Here is a 23748-nt window from a genome sequence, read left to right as displayed (position 1 = left end):
GACAGAATATTTGTACTGTTAAGGACCTATTGGAACCTTCTGCCCTGTTATTTCCCACTTGTCCTTTAGAGGCTGGAAGCACTCATTGCAGTTCTTATAGTTCTTTGAACACACCATTTACAAACTCATCTCTGTGTTCTTGTACATCATGTTGGTTTAGAATGCCCTTGGCTTAGAACGCTCTTTACCTAACCCCTTTATCTGTCTGGGAAATTGTTTAATGGATGAACCTTTTACTGGTGCTATGCTGTGCAGCCTTCTTTGACTTCTTCCTCCGTGCAGTTAATGTGTCTTTTAGGCTGCTTTTGTACCTAACTGAAAGGTTTCTGAAGAGGTCTTGTGCAGTAGTGGTCAGTGCTTACTGGTTATTTTACTTGTGGTGGACTCTGCTCATATTTATTCCTCTATATGAATGCATATCCCTGGCTGTTTGAGAAAAGGAAGGTACAGAAAGAATGCAGGCCCCCTAACCGGCACACCATATGTGGTACTGGACAAAAGTGAGAGTTAAGAGTTATGCTCAACATTGATTTCCAAAAAATTAGAAGTAGTTTACTAAGAGGTTTCTTCAGGGGCTTAGCATATTCCTCATTGGTTATACACAGTTTAGTAAATGTTAATGGCGTGAAAGGAATGTCTCAAGATTATGTAGTTTCTTTTGAGCAAAGGTTAGTTGAACTTGATACTCCTGATTCTAGACCCATCATTTTCCTGCTATTTTCCATAAAATTTGAGGTTGAAGATTAGTATGACTTGGCTCTGTGTCCCCACCCAAATCTCACCTTGTAGCTCCCATAATTTCCACGTGTTATGGGAGGGACCTGGTGGGAGATGATTGAATCGTGGGGGTGGGTCTTTCCCATGCTCTTCTCGTGATAGTGAATGGGGCTCATGAGATCTGATGGTTTTAAAAAAATGGGAGTTTCTCTGCACAAGCTCTCTTTGCCTGCTGCCGTCGACATAAGATGTGACTTGCTCCTCCTCGCCTTCCACCATGATCATGAGGCCTCCCCAGCCATGTGGAGCTGTAAGTCCAATAAAACTCTTTCTTTTGTAAATTGCCCTGTCTCGGGTATGTCTTTATCAGCAGCGTGAAAATGGACTAAGACAAAGATTATTGGGAAAGATAATCTTTTTCTTTCTCTTTCTCTCTTGTTTTTGTTGAGGGGAAGTAAAGTTTTGCTAATTCCCATGTCATGTGCTTTAGTGTAGAGGATTTACTTTGTATTATAAAAATTCCATTTTACTGTATCTTCATAGGATAATTTGAAAATATTTGCTTCAAAATGTTATTTTGAAATTAAGCACTTAAAAGTCAAATAAATATTCTGTATATTTAAGGATCTAATGGTTACCATTGCATGTAAATATTCTAGGTGGAGGAATTTAATGCAAAAGCAAGTAACATTAATGATATAAATTATTTGCTACAGTGTTAGCTTCTATAGACTAAATTTCTTAAAAAATCTAATAACTATTTTAGTAGTAAGTCCCAGTCCCATACACAACCTCAAAATATCACAAGGCACATTATATGATAATTTCCTTTTCAGTATTTCTCTAGACTTGTGGGTTGATGCAATGTGTTAAAGCCAATTCACTGTTTTTTTTTTCCCCTAGACTTCATTAACTAGAGAAATTTATGTGCATAATTTGGGATATTGTATCTTGATGTTCTTCTTTTTAAGTTAAAAAAAAAAGGGAGAGAGAAGGAGAAGTACAGAGAATAATATAATATACAGATGGTCCCCAACTTGCAATTTTTTTAACTTAAGACTTTTCCACTTTATGGTGGTGCAGAAGCAATACACATTCAGTAGAAACTGTACTTAGCATTTTGATCTTTTCCTGGGTTAGCAGTACGTGTGGGATACTCTCGTGATGCTGGGTATCGCAGTGAACTAAAGCTCCCAGTCTGCCATGCAACCACGAGGGTAATGTGATCAGATCATGAGGCAAGCAAACAATACTCTATATACTGTGTTGCCAGCATTTTTTGGATATTGTGTTGTGTGTTTTGACATCCCATCACATGTATAAAACACCCAGTTTTCATTTACAGTATTTTCCATTTACAATAGGCTTATTGGTTACCTGATCATAAGTCAAGGAGCATCTGTAAACCTATGTACCTACTACATGCAATTAACAAATGTTAAATGTGTCTTTCTTTGACCTAAGATGTACATGTACATGTGTGTATACTACACAAAGATATATAAATATCAGAGACAGTAATACAAACAACATTCCCTACTTCCATTCTTTTGTCTCACTTTCTCCCCTCTGGAAGCAGCTGTCATAATTTTCAGCATTATAAATAGTGCTGTGAGGATCAAAAAACTACCTATTGAGTACTAGGCTTGTTACCTGGGTGAAAAAATAATCTGTACAGCAAACCCCTGCGACACACAATTTACCCATATAAAAACCCTGCACATATACCCCTAAACCTAAAATAAAAGTAAAAAACAAAACAAGTTTCACACTAAACTTTTTTTTTTTTGGCCAAAAGATGAATATACCCATGCGAGAATTTCTTTTTTTTTTCTCTTTTTTTTTTTAATATACTTTAAAGTTATGAGGGTAGATGTATAGCGATGGAGTTTATTACATATGTATAACTTATGCCATGTTGAGTGCTGCACCATCAGCTCGTCATTTACATCAGATTATAACTCCCAGTCTGATCCCTCCCCCTCCCTCCCATGAGTGATAGGCCCGGTGTGTGATGGCCCTTCCCTGAGTCAAAGTGAGATCTCATTGTTCAGTTCCCACCTATAGGTGAGGTATGCAGATTGTTTAGTTTTTCTGTTTCTTATGATAGTTTTGCTAAGAATGAAGATGGTTTCCAGCTGCATCCATGTCCCTACAAAGGACACAAACTCATCCTTTTTTATGGCTGCATAGTATTCCATGGTGTATATGTGCCACATTTTCTTAATCCAATCTGTCACTGATGGACATTTGGGTTGATTCCAAGTCTTTGCTATTGTGAATAGTGCTGCAATAAACATACATGTGACAAATGGGATCTAATTAAACTAAAGAGCTTCTGCACAGCAAAAGAAACTACCATCAGAGTGAACAGGCAACCTACAGAATGGGAGAAAATTTTTGCAATCTACTCATCTGACAAAGGGCTAATATCCAGAACCTACAAAGAACTCAAACAAATTTACAAGAAAAAAACAAACAACCCCATCAAAAAGTGGGCAAAGGATATGAACAGACATTTCTCAAAAGAAGACATTCATACAGCCAACAGACGCATGAAAAAATGCTCATCATCACTGGCCATCAGAGAAATGCAAATCAAAACCACAATGAGATACCATCTCACACCAGTTAGAATGGCGATCATTAAAAAGTCAGGAAACAACAGGTGCTGGAGAGGATGTGGAGAAATAGGAACACTTTTACACTGTTGGTGGGATTGTAAACTAGTTCAACCATTATGGAAAACAGTATGGCGATTCCTCAAGGATCTAGAGAATTTCTCTATAGTTTCCTTAGAGCAGAGTTTGTGGGGTAGTTGGTTGTGTGCATTTATTTGATATTGTCAAGTTGCTCCTTTGATTGATTCAATTTGCAATCTCTCCAGTAGTTTATAAGGGTTGCTAGGTCCCTGAACATTCTAGAGGGTGATTGGTGTAAATCTGTGTTGTTTTAATTTGCATTATTGGCTTTTGGATTTCTTTTTTTGCGATTTGCTGTTGCTTATCATTTTTCTACTTTTCTTTTGGACATCTTTATAAATTCTGCTTACTGATACTACTAATACTTTGTTAGTTCTATGTGTTGTAAATAACTTCTCCCAGGCTTCATTTTTTTTTTTTTTTTGAGATGGAGTCTTACTCTGTAGCCCAAGCTGGAGTGCAGTGGAGCGATCTCTGCCTCCCAGGCTCAAGCGATTCTGGTGCCTCAGTCTCCCAGGTAGCTGGGACTACAGGTGCACGCCACCACGCCCAGATAATTTTTTGTATTTTAGTAGAGATGGGGTTTCACCATGTTGCCCAGGGTGGTCTCAAACTCTTGAGCTCAGGTGATCCGCCCACCTGGGCTTCCCAAAGTGCTGGGATTACAGGCCCGGTGTTCATTTTATGAATGGAAGTTTTAAATTTTAATATGGTCAAATTCGAGCGAGATTGTCTTAATGATGGCAGGGCAGGAAAATGTTTACAGGTCAAGATGCACAAAGCCCAGCTCATAAGTGAAAGATTGATCAGCATGAACTGAGTTGGCTCTTCTTAGAACTTTTGTTTTCCCATGGGAATTCTGTGTTTTTCTAGTTTCATTAAATCAGTGTGTTCAATTCCATGAAAAATTCTTACAGGATTTTATGTGAAATTGCATTCAATTTGTAAATTAAGAGGAATTGGTGTTTTAAAAATATCCACCAAAGGAGATAGTATCTCTCCCTCTTCATTCACCTCTTATAATTGTTACAAGCATGAAATTTTCTTCTCAATATTTCTTTAAAAATAGCAAATTCTTGGCTTAGCATTGTCTTGTCCATTTTAATCAGTGTGACTCCAACTTTCCCTGCCTCCATTGCCATGACCCTTCCCTTCTCCCCACCTTATCTCGTCATATCTTACTGCTGAAACGTACAGTGAGGACAAGCAGTGAGAAGATGGGTGTCTTTGTACCCTCTTCACTCTGTGCCTCCTAATGAGAAATGTGGACATTCAGTTCACAGCCCCTCAGCAAACATATATTGGGTATATTGTGCTGACTTTCAGACTCTTCTCTTTCCCATCGACTGACATTTTTTAAAGTTACATGGTTTTACCAGTGGAACTTTATTTCTCCTCACTTCTGGCCACTGTTGCCCTGGAAGCTGTTCTGAACACTGTAATCATGATGGAGCATGTTTATTTGGCCAGTCATCACCATAAGCCTGCTTTTACTTTTACTTTCTTAATCACTTGTAGATTAGTTCTAGTCAACATTGTGCATCTTATTAAATAATAAAGTAATGGAGTCTGAATTGGGGTTGATACCCCTTGGGGATTTTGTTTGTTTGTTTTGAGAAAGTCTTACTCTATCACTTAAGCTGAAGTGGTGCCTCGATCTTGGCTTACTGCAGCCTCTGCCTTCCAGGTAGCTGGGACTACAGGCATGCACTGCTATGCCCAGCTAATTTTTATATTTGTTGTGGAGACATGTTTCCCAGGCTGGCCCCTTGGCATGTATAACTAAAGAAAAACCGTTTCGTAGATTTAGATTGGCTTATCATCTTCAGAGTGGTCTGTCATCTTTTGTGCCAATAATTTCATGCTCCCATGTGTTCTTCCTTTTGTGTGTGTGTGTTTTAGAGAGTGAGCTTTTAAATGCAGAGAGCATGCCTTGTTCATCTTTGTACACTCAGTGCTCTGCACATTGCCCTGCACTCAGCAGCTGCCAGTTGCCTGTTTTGTGAAGATGTTGATTCAGTTATCTCCATTTCTTCCCCTTTAAACATACTTGAGCACCCGTGCCTACTTGGATGTGTGAACACATATGCATTCTTAGAGCTGGAGCATCAGTGTCCTAAAGCTGCTATCTGTCTGATTGGAACAGCACATGATTTGTTTCATCATTCTGCTGCTTTCCTACTTATTCTTCAGTCTGGCATGAATGGAGGAAAGGCTGGGAACAGATACTGAATCCCTTTTGTTCTCAGGGGATCTTAATGTTTTGTAGCCAATTTAATCTATGCATGGCTATACTACTTATCAGAATTCATAGAGAGGAAGTGTCTTCCAATACCCAGGACATAAAAAATCTGGATTATCACTTAGGTCTGTAACTCCTTCAGTAGTCAGCCAACTTAAAGTTTCATACATATGTTAACATAAATTTAATTAGTAGAAATTATGTATTATAAATAGATTAATGTTTATTATATGTTTTTAACACAAATATATACATTGGACATTGATCAAAGTGACGTTATTTCAGTTATCAAGGAACTGTTTTACAGTGGCCTTTTGGGAATTTATTGAATTCTCAAATAGTGATTTTTTTTTTTCAAATAGAGGTTACTAGTTTTTAAAGGTATGTTTTAGGAATCACATGTTTTCGGATTGAAAAAACATTGTGATTAAATTCTGAACTTTGGATATTCCAAATTACCCCTTTTGTTTCTGTTTATTCAGAGGATTTTTTCCTATCAAATGGACTTTTGAGAAAGAAATTTATGTAAAATTTGAAGCATGTATAAAAGTAGAATAGTGTACTGACTCCTTAGTGTCTGTTACTCAGTTTCAACAGTCAGCTCATGGCCAGTCTCATTTTACCTGTATACCCAGCCATTTCCCTATCCACCCTTCCCAGACATGAGCCACTGCACCCAGCCTGTGTTTTCTTTTAATTCATTGATCTGCTCTCCATTTCCTCCTTCTATCTGTTGCTCTTTTGCTTTGATTTTGTGTATGTGGGTTCTGAAAGAAAACTCAGGCCATTTATTTTTTAGTTTCTCACTGTCTAGTTTTTGTTGATTGCATCTTTGTAGTGTTGTTTATTTTTCTTTTTTCATCAATATTTTCTCCAAATTGAGAGTTAGATTCTGAGGGATAATATGATTTTATCTGCACTAGATATATCCCCCCTTTTTTTGGGAAATAGTTTACTGTAATAGATTCATTTGAGGAGAATGAATGCTCTGGGCAAGTAATACTTATACTACTAGCCAGACTTGGGACCACAATCTCTTTTGTGCTGGTGAGCAGGGTTAATTACTTGTTAGCTCTAAGGATTTGCTTAGGGTAGGAACAGCCCAAATAGGTTGCTTCAAGGCATCATCTCAAAGTTTTTTGCTTCTGATTTGCTGAGATGAAAATTTGTTAGAGCCACATATAAAGGCAGTAGGGAAAAGGCTTTGTGTGAAGGCTCAAGTTGTGTTTCTGCGAAGAAAGTGCATTTAAATTACTTTATGGATTTTGAGATTTTGAGTTGGGCTACACTTCATAATTAAATCTAGAAGGATTTTGTACGGTTTTGAAAAATCTGGATCTAAGAGTATATGGTAGAGATGAGTTCTTTAATTGTTATTATTAGCTTAGTTCAGAAACACTTTAGAAAGTGAGTAGTCAGATGTGAAGAGGGCTTTTGGTGGCATTAGAGTGTGACAGGTCATCTCAGTTTTGGGACTAGGAAGGAAAAAAGGTATATATTCATTTTCTATGAATAACAAACTTGGTGATATAACACAAACTTACCCTGCAGTCCTGGAGATCAGAAGTCTGAAATGGATCTCACTGGGCTAAAATTAAACATATCCTCAGGGCTGTGTTCTTTTCTGGAGGCTTGGGGAGAATCTATTTTGTTGCCTTTTCCGGCTTCTAGAAGCTGCCCAGATTCCTTGGCTTGTGGCCTCTTCTACCTTCAAATCCAGTGGTGGCCAGTTGAGTGTCACATTACATTACTCTGACATTGACTCTTCTGCTGCCTCTTTCTACCTTTAAGGATCCTTGTGATTACTTTGGGGCCACCTGAATAATTCAGGATACTCTCACTATGTTCAAGTCATTTGGTTAGCAACCCTAATTCCATCTACAACCTTACATCCATGTAATAGAACATACTCACAGGCTGCAATGATTAGGACATGGGCATCTTTTGGGGGCCATTGTGTGACCTGCTATACAAGGTGAACAAAATTAACAGAAGCCAGGTGTTGCTTTCTACAATAATATAGTGCTTTTGACTACCTTGGGCATACACCGTCACTGGTCTCGAAGGCTCAGTATTGAGAGCTCATGGTGTTATGTCACGAGGTACTGATATTTATAATTTTATAACATTTAAAGTTAGCTTTAGTTGACGTAAATTGTAACTGAATTAGTCTGATATGCCAACTCTAAATAACTTTATGAAGTGTTTTCTTTGACCTTTCAATTTCTATGTAGAAACATACATTTTTCAAGATTTGGTTTTTCTATGGGTATGGCCAAGAAGGAGGTAAACAGAACTTTCAGACTTTTTTTCTTCCTTTAGACAGATGATTATGGTGTCTGTTATACAGGTCCCTGCCAGAAGTACTGAACATAACTTTAAAAATTGTGACTGTTGGGGTTCCTTTATTAAATAGCTTTGTTTAGGGTGGTTACACAGTAATGTCTTTTAACTTTTAGTATATGTTAGGCTGTTTGCCATGTTGGTAACTGGCCTCCAGTTGTGAATGGAGTGTAACAAGCAGCAAAGTGAACCAATCATAGTGTGCAGCTAAACTACCGACCAGTCTTATTTTTGTATAATTATTGCTCTGTGGTTCTTTCACATTTGGTCTCTCCCGGGTGTCATTTCTTTCTAGCATTCTGTTAATGGCTCCCTCATTGCATCAGATATGTTGCCATAATTAATGCATAACGTATCTGGGTGAGGCTGCACATCTATTAACGTTTATTGGTGTTGATACAGTTTTTTTGATATTCAGTTGCCAGCCCTAAGTTTTTTCTTCATTTCTATGTTCCCACCTGGGTTTCAGGTGCCTGAATATATAAGCCTTAGTATACGGTGAAATTCAAATTGAAAAACAGTTTGGTTTTCTTTTAATTGTTTGCTCTGAAATATTTACCTTCTAGGTTTAACATATATTAATAGTACTTTGTAAATTTTCTTTATCAAGGTGACTGTTTCTGCTCTTTGTTTTGCTCTTATTTACATTTGCAATTTATCGATTTTTAAAATTTTTCTCTTTTTTAGACTTTTGTTGGTCGGTGGATGTGAAACTGCTGAAGTAGGCATGTCAAAAGCTTCTAGCTGTGGCCTTTCTGCCTGGAGAGTTCTTTCAGGATCTCCGTATTACAAGCAGGTTACTAATGGTGGAGACAGGGTTACTGCGGTAAGTATGAGTTATGAGTTATGGCACTTCACTTTGCTGTGTGTCATTTCACTATGCTATTTGTCTTAGATAAATAAGTCCTATGTAAGGTATAGAGGAAGAAATAATTTCGTCTTAAATGAGGACAGTGAATTAATGCTGGTATAATTTTATTTCTTTCAAATAGCAAATTCAACTGAGGCATGTTGTATTTAACTTGGAATAATTTTTAGTGGTGACATTTTCAGACATTAGAAAACCAACCTGACAGTAGTCCCATTCCTTGTATTTGCTTGTTTAGATGTAAACATGTATTAAGTGCTTTTTAATGTGTTGGCAACTATTCTGAGTGCTTTTTATATGCTCTAACTCATTTAATTCTAAGTAACCCTTTGAGGTAAATATTGTTACTGGCCCAAGTCTGTTTGATGAGGTGGTGAGTGAGCTGTAATTAAGTAAGTTGCCCTGGTCATCCAGCTAGCAAGTGGTGGAATTAGAGTCCAGATTTCCATATTGTTCCATATTTATATGGACTATTCATCTATCCATCCATTCATTCTATACTTATTTATTGAGCTTCTGTTTTGTGTCAGGCAGTCCTTAAGGCTGTAGTAGTCAGCATAGGCTAGGCTCTGTTTTGATAATTCAGACAATCAAATGAGCAAATGCAAAGTCTTGACATTTCTGTGGCCTATCATGTTCAGATTTTTTCCTTATTTTGTGGCAAAACCTGCTGTTGAGATCATGACTCTCCTGGGCAGCTTGTTTCAAGTGATGATTAAAAGATCCGTGGAGAGTGGTGACCTTTTGAGCTCTCACTATCTCAGTTTATGGTCTTAGGAAGGGAAGGGAGGGATAAAAGTTGGAATTTTTACTGTCTTAGACCAGAAGTGACATTGGTTCTACTTACAGTTCATTTATTGTATTGTGGCACCCCTAGCTTCAAGGGGCCTGGGAAATAGTTTTCTGTGTGTCCAGAAAGGTATGAAAAACTAGGTATTGGTAAAGAGTAATTATGTTTACCTCCTGGCCACACTGCAGTCTTACGTATCTTAGTTATTTGTGTAAACTGTATGAAAGTGAACACTTGGGCCGGGTGCAGTGGCTCATGCCTGTAATCCCATCACTTTAGGAGGCCGAGGTGGGCAGATCACAAGGTCAGGAGTTCGAGACCGGACTGACCAACATGGTGAAACTCCGTCTCTACTAAAAATATAAAAATTAGCTGGGCGTGGTGGTGTGCACCTGTATGTAATCCCAGCTACTCAGGAGGCTGAGGCAGGAGAATCACTTGAATCTGAGGCAGATATTTTAGTGAGCTGAGATCTTGCCGCTGCACTCCAACCTGGGTGACAGAGTGAGACTCTGTCTCAAAAAAAAAAAAAAAGAAAAGAAAAGTGAGCACTTGGTCAAAATTATGCAGCTTGGCCTTACCATGTTACCTAGGGGGCACTCAGATATTTTTTCAGTGAGGGAAGAAATCTAGAAATTAAATTGAAACACAACATAATCAAACATGTTATGCATTCATTTTGATAATTAGTTTGCCTAAAAATATATTGATTTCAAATTATGTTCTAAAACAACAAACTTAAAGATTTTAGTATTGAAAGTAAACTAATGAAGATGTACTTTTGAAAAGAAATCTTTAGCAATTATAGTAATCCTCTGCGAATTTTATTTTTAGCATTTAATATATACTGCAGTGTGTGATTGTGATTTAACCCAACAAAGTAGTAGTTTCTTTTTCTTTAAATGAAGTCAACTTACTGGTTTATATGGCACCAGACATTAAACCAGTTTGTACGTGTAGAACAGCTTATGCAGTACTGTGCATATGCCTTTCCTTCTATTTATTATCCATCTACTTAGTCTACTGGCCCTTTATTCTCTCTGCAGAACCTAGTAAGGAGAACAGTTGGTGTATTATTGGCCACGTTTCACAAATAAGGAGCCCAAGGCACAGTAGAACATAATAACTGAAAATAGAGGCATGAGATGGGCCAGATCTTCTAATTTCTGTTCTGCACCCCCCACTGCATCAAATTATGTTCGTATCAGTGGCACTAATATTTGCTGTGATGATTATCCCATAATCTATAAAAAGTAAAGTGAGGTAGAAGTTACTCGTACATATTGGACACATTAGTTCATATCTGTAGGAATTTAGCTATGTTTATCTCTCTGATTTAGGTCATATCCAGCTTGTAGTTTTATATGCAGGATGTTTCGGGGCAGATCTTAGAAAGAGTTTAAAGAAGTTTCTCTTAGCTCTGTCTAAAGTAAGCATGATGTCTGCAGCTTTCTTGGCTCACTGCAACCACTGTCTCCCGGGTTCAAGCGATTCTCCCATCTCAGCCTCCCAATTACCTGGGATTACAGGCACCCCCTATCATGCCTGGCTAATTTTTGTATTTTAGTAGAGATGGGATTTCACTATGTTGGCCAGGCTGGTCTTAAACTCCTGACCTCAGGTGATCTGCCTGCATTGGCCTCCCAAAGTGTTAAGATTATAGGCCTGAGCCAACATGCCCGGCCAAGTCTGCACCTTATTTTCAAATGATTCAGTAAAAAAAAAAAAAAAAATTGAAAGTATGTGTGTCTGTATACATATATACACACACACATAGAGATAAAGCAAATGTGACAAAATGTTAATAACTGGTCTAGCCAGGTGAGAGGTATACTTGTGTTTCTTTGTACAGTCATTTCAACTTTTCCGTAGCTGTGAAATTTGTCAAAATAGGGTTGAGGAGAAAAGGAAAGTTGGTGCGTGTAGAGGATATAAGGAGAGGTAACATAGGTAAGTGGTGACAGTCCCTTTTGGTTTGGTGTAATCAAGTGTTTATTTGGATGAGCAAATGGGAAGTCACATACCAAGGAACGTTTTTTCACCTTGGTTTCTTTGAATTCTCCTGTGCTTTCCCTTTGCACCTTACTGAAGTATTGGAATCTGCTCTGCTATGTATGGTCCTTCTCCTTGTGGCCTGAGGCTTCGATATTGAAGTCTTTTAAAAGAAAATTGCTTGAGCACTGACAAAATAAGTGGGAAAAATATTGAATTGCAAATCGAATGCTCTGCTGTATGATTAACTTCTTGAAATGCTGCAAGTGTATTTTAATTATGTTAGTGGCTGTGTCTTGCAGCTAAACTTACAGTCATTCTGCATAGCCTTCCCTTACCTCAAAATAATTTGAGGTTATGGGATTAGCTCTTTTTGTCAGGCAGCAGACATTGTTCTCATTGAACCTCCTCTTACTGTTTGTTTCAGGTTGCTGTTGTCTTGATGTAGGTATTGACTGAAAAATGCTGCTGACACATACCTCATAGCCTCTCACAAGGCTGCTAGGTTGTAAAACAGACTATGCAAAATTCAATATGTGCATTGACCCAAGTTTCCAAATTAATGTTAGTGTCATCTATGTGAGATAGTTTTATTTATTCATTTGTTCAACGTTTAATCACTGCTTCAGGTATTAAGAATATAAAATTACTGGTAGCAGCCCTCAAGGGATTCATTGCATGTTGGAAGAACAGCTATGTCTCAAATAAATGCAATAAGCTAAAACAGGTACCAGATTAGAATTCAGTAGCTGGGAGAACGGAAAGATTCAGGCTGTGGAGTCAGAAGGCTGGTGTTTGAATTCCACCTTATCCCTTGCCACTGTAAAGGCATTTGATAAACTGTAAGATGATCTACAGTGTTATTGTTGTCTGTGTTTTTAAGATCAAAATTTTGGAAAACTGTAAGAATGAACAAAGTTGACTGAATTTTTATTATTGCTGCTACTGCTGCTGCTTTTTCAATATAGAAGGTTGTTGTGGAAAGAACATAGACTTTTTGAAGTCCTATTTCCATGAGAAATCTTATTTCCCTGAAAAAATAGAAGTAATCAGGAGGAATACTTCTGTAGGATCCCACAGCCTGCCGGCAGCTGTGCCTGTGTACTGTAACTTTTCTTTTGTCCAGACAGAGGAACTGTCCTTGCTCCGGCTGAGGCCAACCCCTGTGTTTGTCCACTAGATCTCCCACTCTTGTTAATTGAAGGATATTCCTCTTACATCAGGAATTTTGTTATCTCTTAGGTTTATCAGCATATAGCATGCTTTTATTTTTCCTCTCACAAAAACTCTTCAGACTCCACTTTGCCCTCTAGCTGCCATCCCATTTCTTTTCCTTTCCTTACAGTGTTCAAGAGTTGTCTGTATTTGTTTCCAATTCCTCTTCTTCCATTCTGTCTTGAATTCACTTGAATGGAGATTTGCCTCCATCATTTCATGGAAACTATCCTTATTGATATTATCAATATCTTCCAGCATTTTACGAGTTTGTTTTCTTGGTATTCTTTCATTTCTACTAATTGCTTATACAAAACCCAGCTTATTCTGCTTTCCTCTTTCTCTTTTTTGTTGTTTTATTTCTGCATTGTCACATACATAATATTTATACTTTGGTGTCTACTTTTCTTCCCAGCTTTCGTTAGTCTTAGTCATTTATTTATGTACTTCAAAATGCTTACTCAGTTCTTTTGCTGAAGTTTTCCCAGTCTTGTGGTTGGATGAAGTTATTTCCTAGTATGTTTTGAGAAGGGATCATAGGTGATGAGTTTCTTAAGTTTTTGTATTTTATGTTCAAAACTGTTTTGCCATAGCCTTGATATTTGAGGGAAAACTTGTCTGGCTATAAAATCCTTGGTTCGCCTTTTCTTTCATTAAACTTTTAAAAAATGCTACTCTTGTTTTGCTTTGTATGTGGGATTTAAAAAATCTGATGCAATCAAATTATTTACCCTTTGTATGTTATTAGTCAGTTTTTCTTGCAGGTCTTTATTTTCTTTATCTTTGAAATCTAATAGCTTCCTAGGATATTGTAGTTGATCATTCTGAGTTTAAATTTCCTAGGTATGCATTGGTTCTTTTAGTGTGTAGATTCAGGTTTTTTTTGTTTCTATTTTTTCCATTTTCTGTTTCTGTAAAGTTTTCATGGATTATAGTTTAAATATTCTGTGCTTTGGTTTTGTTTATCTTCTTCAGATTCTATGGCAATCCAAATGTTACTGTTTTTTACTATATTCTCTTTCCAGTAGTTTTTCTTTACTCTTTTTACCTCTTCCTTTTATCTCATTTCCTTTTCACTTCTTAACTCATTTTAATTTTTTCATTGTTTTCATGTCTTCCTTTAAAGCCCCTTATTAAATTATCCTTTGGATACCTTGTATTCTTTAATTTTTATATAATTTTGTCTTTTTCTTATATTTCTTTGCTGAATTTATTGAGCTTTTTATTATTAATTCTTTTTCACTTTTCTTGTCCAGTTCTATTCTCAGTTACTGAATTTTTTGATGGTTTTTCAAGTTGTCCACATTCTCAAATGCTTGTCTGACTATATTTAATTCCGTTTGGAGTGCTATGTTAAAGTTTTCTTTTGCTTCATGGTTGTTTTTTCAGCCATAATTCCCCTTTGTTGACACGTGTTGACTTTTGTCTTCTCATGTCTGCAAAGTGTTTGTGACTCTCTTTCTTGTTCATTTTTATGATATTGGAATACTTTACAAGATTCGTAGGTTAATGGTGCCTTCTTTTGTCAGATAGCAAAGTTCATGTACCTTACTAGATTTTTTTAGTTTTGTTTTGGTGGCAGGAGGGGGTGTGGATCTTCTGATGTTGTGGTTGTCTACTGTCTTGCTGCACACTACATTTGCCCCTTTGCTTCCTTTCCCCCTTGCCACCCCTTTGGCAAAAGGCACTTCTTCCTATTTGCCATTTTTCTCCCTCAGAAGCTCTGTGTTTGGAAGCCTGCCTCTTCACATCATGCCCACACTTAGGTCCCTTCCCTGTAGGCCATGTCTGATCAACCTGGATGCTGTTATAGTATTTTCACTCAGAGTGGACTTAGTCTTTTTGGTGGCGGTTTTGGTTTTAAATGGACCTTAGCCATTTTTGCTAGCTCCCCTCTGTCCTTCCCAGGTGTTTTTCAATTTGCTTTTGCTCACCACGACACCTTGTGGCAGGTCACAGTGGGGGTGAGTGGGGACATAGGTTTTAGCAGGAGCAATGGAGATGACACACTGGGATTTGGTGATTTCTTTCTTTTTGCTTACAGTTACTATAAAATTTTATCTTCAGGCTAAGCTGAGAGCATGGTTTTTGTGTAGATTTATCTCCCTTTCTTGTTCTTACTTTTTTTGGAGGAGGTATTTGGAGATGTGTATCAAGGCCGTCCCTAATGTTTTCAACTCAGAAGTTCTGGCTATTGTGAATATTGTTGCTGTGAACATTCATGTACAAATATTTGTTTGAATGCTTGTTTTCAATTCTTTTGTGTATAAATCTTGGATGGAATTGCTGGGTCACATGTTAGTTTCATGTTTAAGTTTTTGAGGAACCACCAAACATCTTCCATGTTGACTGTACGGTTTTATGTTCCCATCAATAGTGTATGAGGGTTCCAGATTCCCTACATCCTCAACAATGTTATTTTCCATTAAAAAAATATAGTTTCTAAGCCTAAAGACAAAAATTGTCATGTGTTAGATTAAGTTATTTTATTCACTGATTTCTAAAGATGAAGTTTTGTTTTGTTTTGTTTTTTTTTTTTTGGTGTTTTTCAAGCATAGAATCAATTGTTAATAGATGAAATTTCTTTGGGAAGTTTTTGCTTTTTCCATACTGATGTTAGGATAAAATGGCAACCTTGGGCAGCCTTACTTGAGAAGAGCTTTCAGTGGATTCTGATTTGCATAAATTTTACTGGTTATATAGTTAAAAAAGCATTTGATCATGGAGGTATTTTGTAAGATTGTACCACTTGGTGGATTTTTTTTTTCTAAACAAAAACAATCTCACCAAGATCCTTGACACCTTATTGGTGATTTTCTTTAATCATTAAAAAAAATACTAAATTTGCTATAGTTTTCATTTCATTATAAAAGGACATTTTACAATGATAAGTCATTTCAATAATCTTTCTTCATATGATGCATTTATTTCGCAGGCACCGAAGACACTGGGATTATTAAGGATGTTAAGCATCAAGTTTTACAGTCGCCAGGGACAAGAACAGGTAACGCAAATTGGCTTAACTATGGTGGGTTTCTCAAACATTTTTACCTGGAAGTACCTTTAAGGTCAAAGCTGAATGAACCTTGAATTTTTTGTATCTTCATCTGAGTGTATTCATGTACACTATGTGGCTATATTCATTAGTAAGAATTCGTAGAGCTGTTGCTGAATATTTGTATATTTTACTGTGTATCAACCTTATCTTAAAAGAAAAATAATTATAGAGGATATACCCAGCCTTCTTGGGGGTCTGGGAATATAGCTCAAGGAATTCTCCTAGAAGCATTATATATATCTCTTTGAATTTCGTATTTTATCTTTACAAATCTTGTGAATTTTGTATTGTTGTTCATAATATATCCTTCTTTGGCTTAATATTAAAAAAAATTCTTCCCCAAATCTGAGATTACTAATGCTCCAAGAAGAAATATGCCTCTTGACCCTGGGTTTTAAGTACCATTGTTTTACTGTCTTGTTACTTAGCTGAAAAAGCATGGATCCATGGCAAGGATGTTAGACAGTTACATCCAGATGAATATCAGTGATACTCAGGAACTGCCTCTGCGAGGTGGTTACATTTGTTTCTCTGTTTGACTTTCACAAGAGTCTGTACCTACACTGGGGAATCAAATCATACTCTTATCTTGTAGGGGAATCAAATCATACTCCCGTCTTGGGGGAAAATCAAATAATCTAATCTTTTTCACTGCTTCAATTTCTTTCCCGGTAGAACCTACTGATATGAAAAGTCAGGCCTTCACATCTGCAGATTCTATATCCCTCAAATGCTGTAGTTTCAATCTACAGTTGGTTGAATCAGAGGATGTGGAACCTGCGGATATGGAGGGCTTGACTGTACTGTACTTTTTAATCATTATTTTAGAGAGTACTCCTTCTACTTATTAAAAAAAAAAAGTTAACTATAAAACAGCCTTAGGCAGGTTCTTCAGGCATTGCAGGGGAAGGCATTCTTATCATGGGAGATTACAACTCCATGAGTATTACCATCCCTAAAGACCTTCCAGTGGGACAAGATGTGGAGGTAGAAGACAGTAATATTGATGATCCTGACCCTGGGTTGGCTTAGGCTCATGTGTGTATTTGTGTTTTAGTTTTTAACAAAAATGTTTAAAAAATTAAAAGCATAAAATAAAATGCAAAAGTTTATAGTACAAGAATGTGAAGAAAGTAAAATTTTTTTATACAGGAGTATGTACAGCGTGTTTGTGTTTTAAGTTAATGTTATCACAGAAGTCAAAAAGGTAAAAAAATACAAAGTTTATAAAGTAAAAAAGTTACAGTAAGAGAAGGCTAATTTATTATTGAAGAAAGAAAGTTTATAAAATGAATGTAGTAGAGCCTAAGTTTACAGTGTTTCTAAAGTCTACAGTAGTGTGCAGTAATGTCCTGTCCTAGGCCTTCCCCTTCACTCGCCACTCACTCACTCACTCACTCACCCACCCTCCCACCCACGCACCCAAAGCAACTTCTAGTTCTGCAAGCTCCATTCATGGTAAATGCCTTGTACAGGCATTTGTTACGTTTTATACCATTTACTGTACCTTTTCTGTTTTTAGATACACAAATACCATTGTGCTCCAGTTGCCCAGAGTATTCAGTAGAGTAGCGTGCTGAGCAGGTTTGTGGCCTAGGAGCAATAGGCTATACCACCCAGCCTAGGTGCGTAGTAGGCTATCCCATCTAGATTTATGTAACTGCACTCTATGTATGATGTTTTCACAATGACGAAATCACCCAATGACGCATTTTGCAGAACATCTCTCTGTTGTTAAGTGATACATGACTGTACTATAATTTTAGAGCTGAAAGAGCTCATAGGGCTTATCTAATAATTCCTTATTGTTGTGAACACTTTGACAAGTATTTTCACAGGATCTCACAGGAAGTTTGCATCACCTACGCTGGCATTATGATGCCTACTTTTTATTGATGAAGAGATTAAGGCCTCAAGAGAAATGTGTGCCTAAATTCACCTATCCAGTTAGTGTCAGAGATGTGTTTGGTCTTCTGTTGGTTTGTCATCCAGTGCTTGTTTTCACCACTTCTAGTTGGTTATTGTCTTAAACCTTTAGTTGGTAATTTGGAAGAAACAGAAACCAAGATGTGTTTCAAAGTAGCTGAGATGATAAATTACTTAATATCTTAGAAAGAATTATCTATTTTACTACTCAAGTTTGGCAGCAATTATTTTTCTCTTAAAATGTGTTCCTCTTAGCCTGGGGTGGTGGCCTACTCCTGTTATCCCAGTTCTTCGGGAGGCTGAGGTGGGAGGAGCACTTAAGCCCAGGAGGTCGAGGCTGCAGTGAGTCATGATTGTGCCACTGCACTCCAACTTGGGGGACAGAGTGAGACCCTGTCTCAAAAAAGAAAAAATGTTCCTCTTAACAACTAATATCTTTACAACATGGGCCTGCTTTCCTGTATAACCATATTATTAATATTTAGTTCATTTAAAAAATTTACTTATGAGACTCTAAAGTAACAACACTGAGATTGTATAGTATTAGAGGTAATATACATAAAATAGCTGAGACAGTGATTGTCGTATTGCAGATACTCAGCAAATAATAATGGTGACTGCTGTTATCTCTGTTAATTTCTTTATATCCTGAATTATAGAATTAATAATTAGTAGTCCACAGGTTCTTTTTGAATTGTGGTTTGTTATACCCAAAACTTACGTGGCTTTAAAAAATAGCTTCTCATTGTCTGGCATATAATATTATTTTTTTGTTTGTTTGTTTTGAGACAGAGTCTCGCTCTGTCACCCAGGCTGGAGTGCAGTGGTGCGATCTCGGCTCACTGCAAACTCCACCTCCTGGGTTCACACCATTCTCCTGCCTAAGCCTCCTGAGTAGCTGGGACTACAGGCGCCCGCCACCACGCCCGGCTAACTTTTTGTATTTTTAGTAGAGACGGGGTTTCACCGTGTTAGCCAGGGTGATCTGGTTCTCCTGACCTCATGATCTGCCGGACTTGGTCTCCCAAAGTGCTGGGATTCACGCGTGAGCCACCACGCCTGGCCAGTATTATCTTTTAGAAGAGTATATTAAAAATAAGAATTATTTATATTATTTTATAAAGGATATTGGCTTGGAATTTTTTATTTTTACTTTTCCAAAAAGCTTTTTTCTTTCCTTCGCGCATTTACAGTGTTTTTGTCACAGGTTGTTAATCGGGCTTTTGAGGCTGACTTTGTTTTGATTTGAAGGATAGATTTCTAATTGTGTGTGTGTGTGTGTTTGTGTCAGACTTCTAAAATATAATGGGCTAGAATATCTAGTAAACTTCTTGAGGGTGGGGATTTATGTTTGTTTTGTTCATTGCTGACTTCCTACAGTGTAAAACAATGCCTGGCACCTAATATTTAATATTGAATATATAATATTCAATAAATGCTTGTGGAATGTTGGAAGAGCAGCACTTATAAATTTGCCTTTTATTGATCTGAGTTTTTTTCTTTAAGAATATGTAGTACTTCAGAATGTTTTGAATGTATGCACTAGAAAACTACGTTCTTTTTAATACAGTTTATGTATTTGAAAGTTACAGGAAATGGTAAATCACTCATTTTTAATTGACTATTAAATTAGATGACAGGCAATTAATTTCAGTTCAAAGGTCTGATGTTTAACATTCTTAAAAACCCTGTCTTGGAAAGGACAGTTAGTTAGGAAGTTTTATTGCAGTGTTTGAGAGAAAGTACAACTCATTCTCCAATTATTGTTGCCAGTAGTAGAAAGTGTTAATAGTTTATTTTTGTTTGTTTGAGACAGAATCTTGCTCTGTCGCCCAGGCTGGAGCACAGTGGTGCGATCTTGGCTCACTGCAAGCTCTGCCTCCCGGGTTCACACCATTCTCTTGCCTCAGCCTCCCGAGTATCTGGGACCACAGGCACCTGCCACCATGCCTGGCTAATTTTTTGTGTTTTTTTGTAGAGACTGGGTTTCACCGTGTTAGCCAGGGTGGTCTCAATCCCCTGACCTTGTGATCCGCCCGCCTCAGCCTCCCAAAGTGCTGGGATTACAGGCGTGAGCCACCATGCCCAGCCTTTAATAGTATTTTTAATGAAGAAAGAACAAATGGATATTGGAGCTGGTGGAATAGAGTGAATTGCAGCAGATACAAGTGATATTCAGTCTTTGCTATCAAGCTGTATTTCATGACAATTTCTTTGTGTTCGTATTTTAACAATTCGTGCAGTTTTCCTTAATAAAAGATGACTGTGCCTTCTCAATCAAAATGTTTTAAAATAGTCTCATTTTCTTTTTAAAATTTTACTTTTTAAAAAAAATTTAACTTATTGTAAGTTCAGGGATACACGTGCGGTTTATTATATAGGTAACCTTGTGTCATGAGAGTTTGTTGTACAGATTATTTCGTCACCCAGATACTAGGCCTAGTCTCATTAGTTGTTTTCCTTCATCCTCTCCGTCCTCCCACCCTCCACCTGCTCATAAGCCTCAGTATGTGTTGTTCCCCTCTGTGTGTCCTTGCGTTCTCGTCATTTAGCTCCTACTTATAAGTGCGAACATGTGGTATTTGGTTGTTCCTGCATTAGTTCCTGCATTAGTTTTCTGAGGATAATGGCCTCTAGCTCCATGTTGCTGCAAAGGACATAATGTTGTTCTTTTTTATGGCTGCATAGTATTCCATGTATGTACCACATTTTCTTTATGCAGTTTATCACTGATGGGCATTTAGGTTTATTCCATGTCTTTGCTATTGTGAATAGTGCTGCAGTGAACATATGTGTGCATATGTCTTTATGACAGAACAATTTATATTCCCCAGTGTATTAGTCCGTTCTCACACCGCTATAAGAACTACCTGAGGCTGGACGCAGTGACTCACGCCTGTAATCCTAGCACTTGGGAGGCTGAGGCAGGCAGATCACTTGAGGTCAGGAGTTTGAGACCAGCCTGGCCAACATGGTGAAACCCCTTTTTTACTAAAAATACAAAAAAATACCTGAGTGTGGTGGTGCACACTTGTCATTTCACCTACTTGGGAGGCTGCGGTAGGAGGATTGTTTGAACCCAGGAGGCAGGGGTTACGGTGAGCCAAGAATCGCGCCACTGCATTCCAGCCTGGGTGATGGAGCAAGACTATCTCAAAATAAATAAATAAATGAAAAGGAACTACCTGAGACTGGGTAATTTATGAAGGAAAGAGATTTAATTGACTCACAGTTCTGCAGACTTAACAAGAAGCATGCCCGGGAGGCCTCTGGAAACTGACAGTCGTGGCGGAAGGGGAAGAGGAAGGAAACACATCTTTACCGTGGTGGAGCAGGAGAGCGACAGCGTGCAAATGGGGAAGTGCCGCACACTTTCAAACCATCAGGTCTTGTGAGAACTCACTGTCATGAGAACACCAAGGGGAAATCTACCCCCATGATTCAGTCACCTCCCATCAGGCTGCTCCTCCAATTTGACATGAGGTTTGGGTGGGGACACAGATCCAAACCATATCACCCAGTAATGGGATTACCGGTTCGAATGGTATTTCTGTTTTTAGGTCTCTGAGGAATTGCCACACTGTGTTCCACAATGGTTGAACTAATTTACGCTCCTACTAGCAGTGTGTAAGCATTTCTTTTTCTCTACAACCTTGCCAGCATCTCTTATTTTTTGAATAGTCCCATTTTAAATGTGTATATGCAGACACTGTGTATATGTATACATATTTTTATTATTGGGACAAACATATATATTTTAATTATCTTTTAAACCTCACAACCCAAAAGGTATAGTATTTTCCAAATTTTATAGATTAGAATCAGATTAGAAAAATTAAGTGAGGTTTTATAGCAAGTGGAACTCTAGCATCTGTGGTAGTTTGATACTATATTGCTGCCATGTTCTTTTGTGGGCCCTCCAGTGGGGAAAGTTGGAATAACTTAGTGGAGAATGGGTGAGCTACTTCCCATTTCTGTGCACCCCTACATGTACTTTATACACTCAGTAAATGTTTTTACCAATCACCCATTTTGCAGACAGATTAGTTACAGCAAATCACTGGAGGAAAGGTATACTATATTTAGGGGAAAAAGTTTTAAAATTTTAGTTCCTTTAATAATTTGTTAGAAAAGCTTTTAAAAACATATCTTCTGATAGAGTTGGTTCTTAGTTATTATAGATGACATAGAAGTACACTATAGTAAAATACAAGGAAATGTTTTACTAATTTTTTGTCATTGAAAGTAATTTTATTACCTACTCATGGGTGTTAGTAGGAGCAAATTAAATGTGTGTTCTGTGGCTTTGAGATGCTACAAACATCAATATATTCCATACTTCTTAATGAATAAAATATGAGTATTTTCAGATTTTCAATACCTTTCAGATCCCAAGAATTCCTAAGCTGGCATCTGTAGCCCAGTTCTCCTCTGCACTTCAGATTTGTATACCCTGCTGCTCATTTGACAGCTTCAGTAGGATAGCCTTCAGGCATTTTAAATCAAACATTTCCAAAACAAAACTCTGATAGCTTCTCATTTTTCTTTCCCTAACCATTTCTGCCTTAGACTTGATTGCCTCAGTAATCCATCCTTTTGGCAAAGGGAGGTGCCTGAAAATTATTGCTGATACCACCCAGTCCTTCATCCCCCCATCTAATCTAATCTAACACCTTTGCTACCAGTATCATCTTCAGAGTGTACTTGGAATCTTTCTACTTCTTTTTTCTTCTATGGCTATCACCATCGTATAATTTTTCATCTCTCCTAGGTTAGCAGATACTTAATCAGTTCCCCTAGCAACCTTAGTGACTTAAAAAATGTAAATCAGATAAGCTCACTTTCTTGCTTGAAGAAAGCCTTCAGTGACTTTCCGTTGAACTAAGAATGATGACAGAATAAAATGCTTAACATTATCCAAAAAGACATTGAATAAGCTGGCCCATGACTGTCTCTGCAGACTGATCTCATACCACTGGCTCATTCTCTTTTAGTTATGTTGGCCTTATCTCAGCTTATCAAGGGTGCCACGTTTGTTTCTTTGTGGATTCCATTTTTTTCTATTGGGAATGGTTTTATCTTATTTGTCCTCATTAATTTAATTTCTTCTCCTCTTTGGGCATCAGCTCTATTTTCATATCCTCGGTTTCCTCTTATAGTCCTTCAATTTAAATACAGTTCCTATTGTTATTCTCTCTTAGAGCACTCTGTGCTTTTCTTGCATAGTAGTAATCACAGTTTGTAATGCAGATTTATTTGTTAGTTTATTTATTTACCTAATCTGTGATTTCATGGCTCCATGAAGTTAGGGTCACATCTGTTTTACCTAGAAAAGTGCCTGGAATTTCTCGCTCCTTTGCAGAGAGAAATTAAATCAGATTCCTGCTAGCTTCTTTTTGCACCTTCTTCCTCCCTCCCTCTCTCCCTCATTCTTTTCTTCCTTTCCTCCCTCCCTCTTTTCTTGTTTTCCCTTCTCCCTCCCTCTCTCCCATGTTTTCTTCCTTCCTAAGCTTTTACTGTGAAATATAATACAGATATAGGAAATTGCATCAAACAAATGTGTGGTTTAATAAGCAGTTTGGGGACAGCTTTATTGAAATATTCATATGTGGTACAATTTACTCATTTAAAATATACAATTCAGAGTTTTTTAGTATATTCACAGAACTGTGCAATGATTTCAAGAATCAATTTTAAACGTCTTACTGCTCTGGAAAAAAACCCCTGCATCCCTTAACTATCACCTGCAACACTCTGTCTCCCCAAGTTGTAAGCAACCCCTAATCTTTTAGTTTGAATAAATTTGCCTATTCTGGATATTCTATATGAATAGAATTATAAAATATGTGGTCCATTGTGACTGGCTTTTTTCGCTTAGCACGATGCTTTCAAAGT

The 23748-nt window shown here is 37.4% G+C and overlaps 1 protein-coding gene across 3 annotated transcripts in view; it reads left to right on the top strand.

Moving 5' to 3' along the window:
• Positions 1-23748, top strand: part of NBAS (NBAS subunit of NRZ tethering complex) — a 405988-nt gene that overhangs the window by 71271 nt on the left and 310969 nt on the right. For 2 of the 3 annotated variants that reach the window (XM_021924592.2, XM_003908295.5), the window contains exons 10-11: positions 8692-8830; positions 15805-15873. In XM_021924592.2, coding sequence (XP_021780284.2) covers positions 8692-8830; positions 15805-15873 — 208 coding nt within the window. Of the gene's footprint in view, positions 1-8691; positions 8831-15804; positions 15874-21084; positions 21240-23748 lie in introns of those variants that run through there. The other variant, XM_017947297.3, reaches the window with a different exon arrangement.

The sequence above is a fragment of the Papio anubis genome, chromosome 14 (assembly GCF_008728515.1).
Source record: "Papio anubis isolate 15944 chromosome 14, Panubis1.0, whole genome shotgun sequence".
In the NCBI taxonomy this organism is placed as follows: Eukaryota; Metazoa; Chordata; class Mammalia; order Primates; family Cercopithecidae; genus Papio; species Papio anubis.
This window is presented reverse-complemented; position numbering and strand designations above follow the sequence as displayed.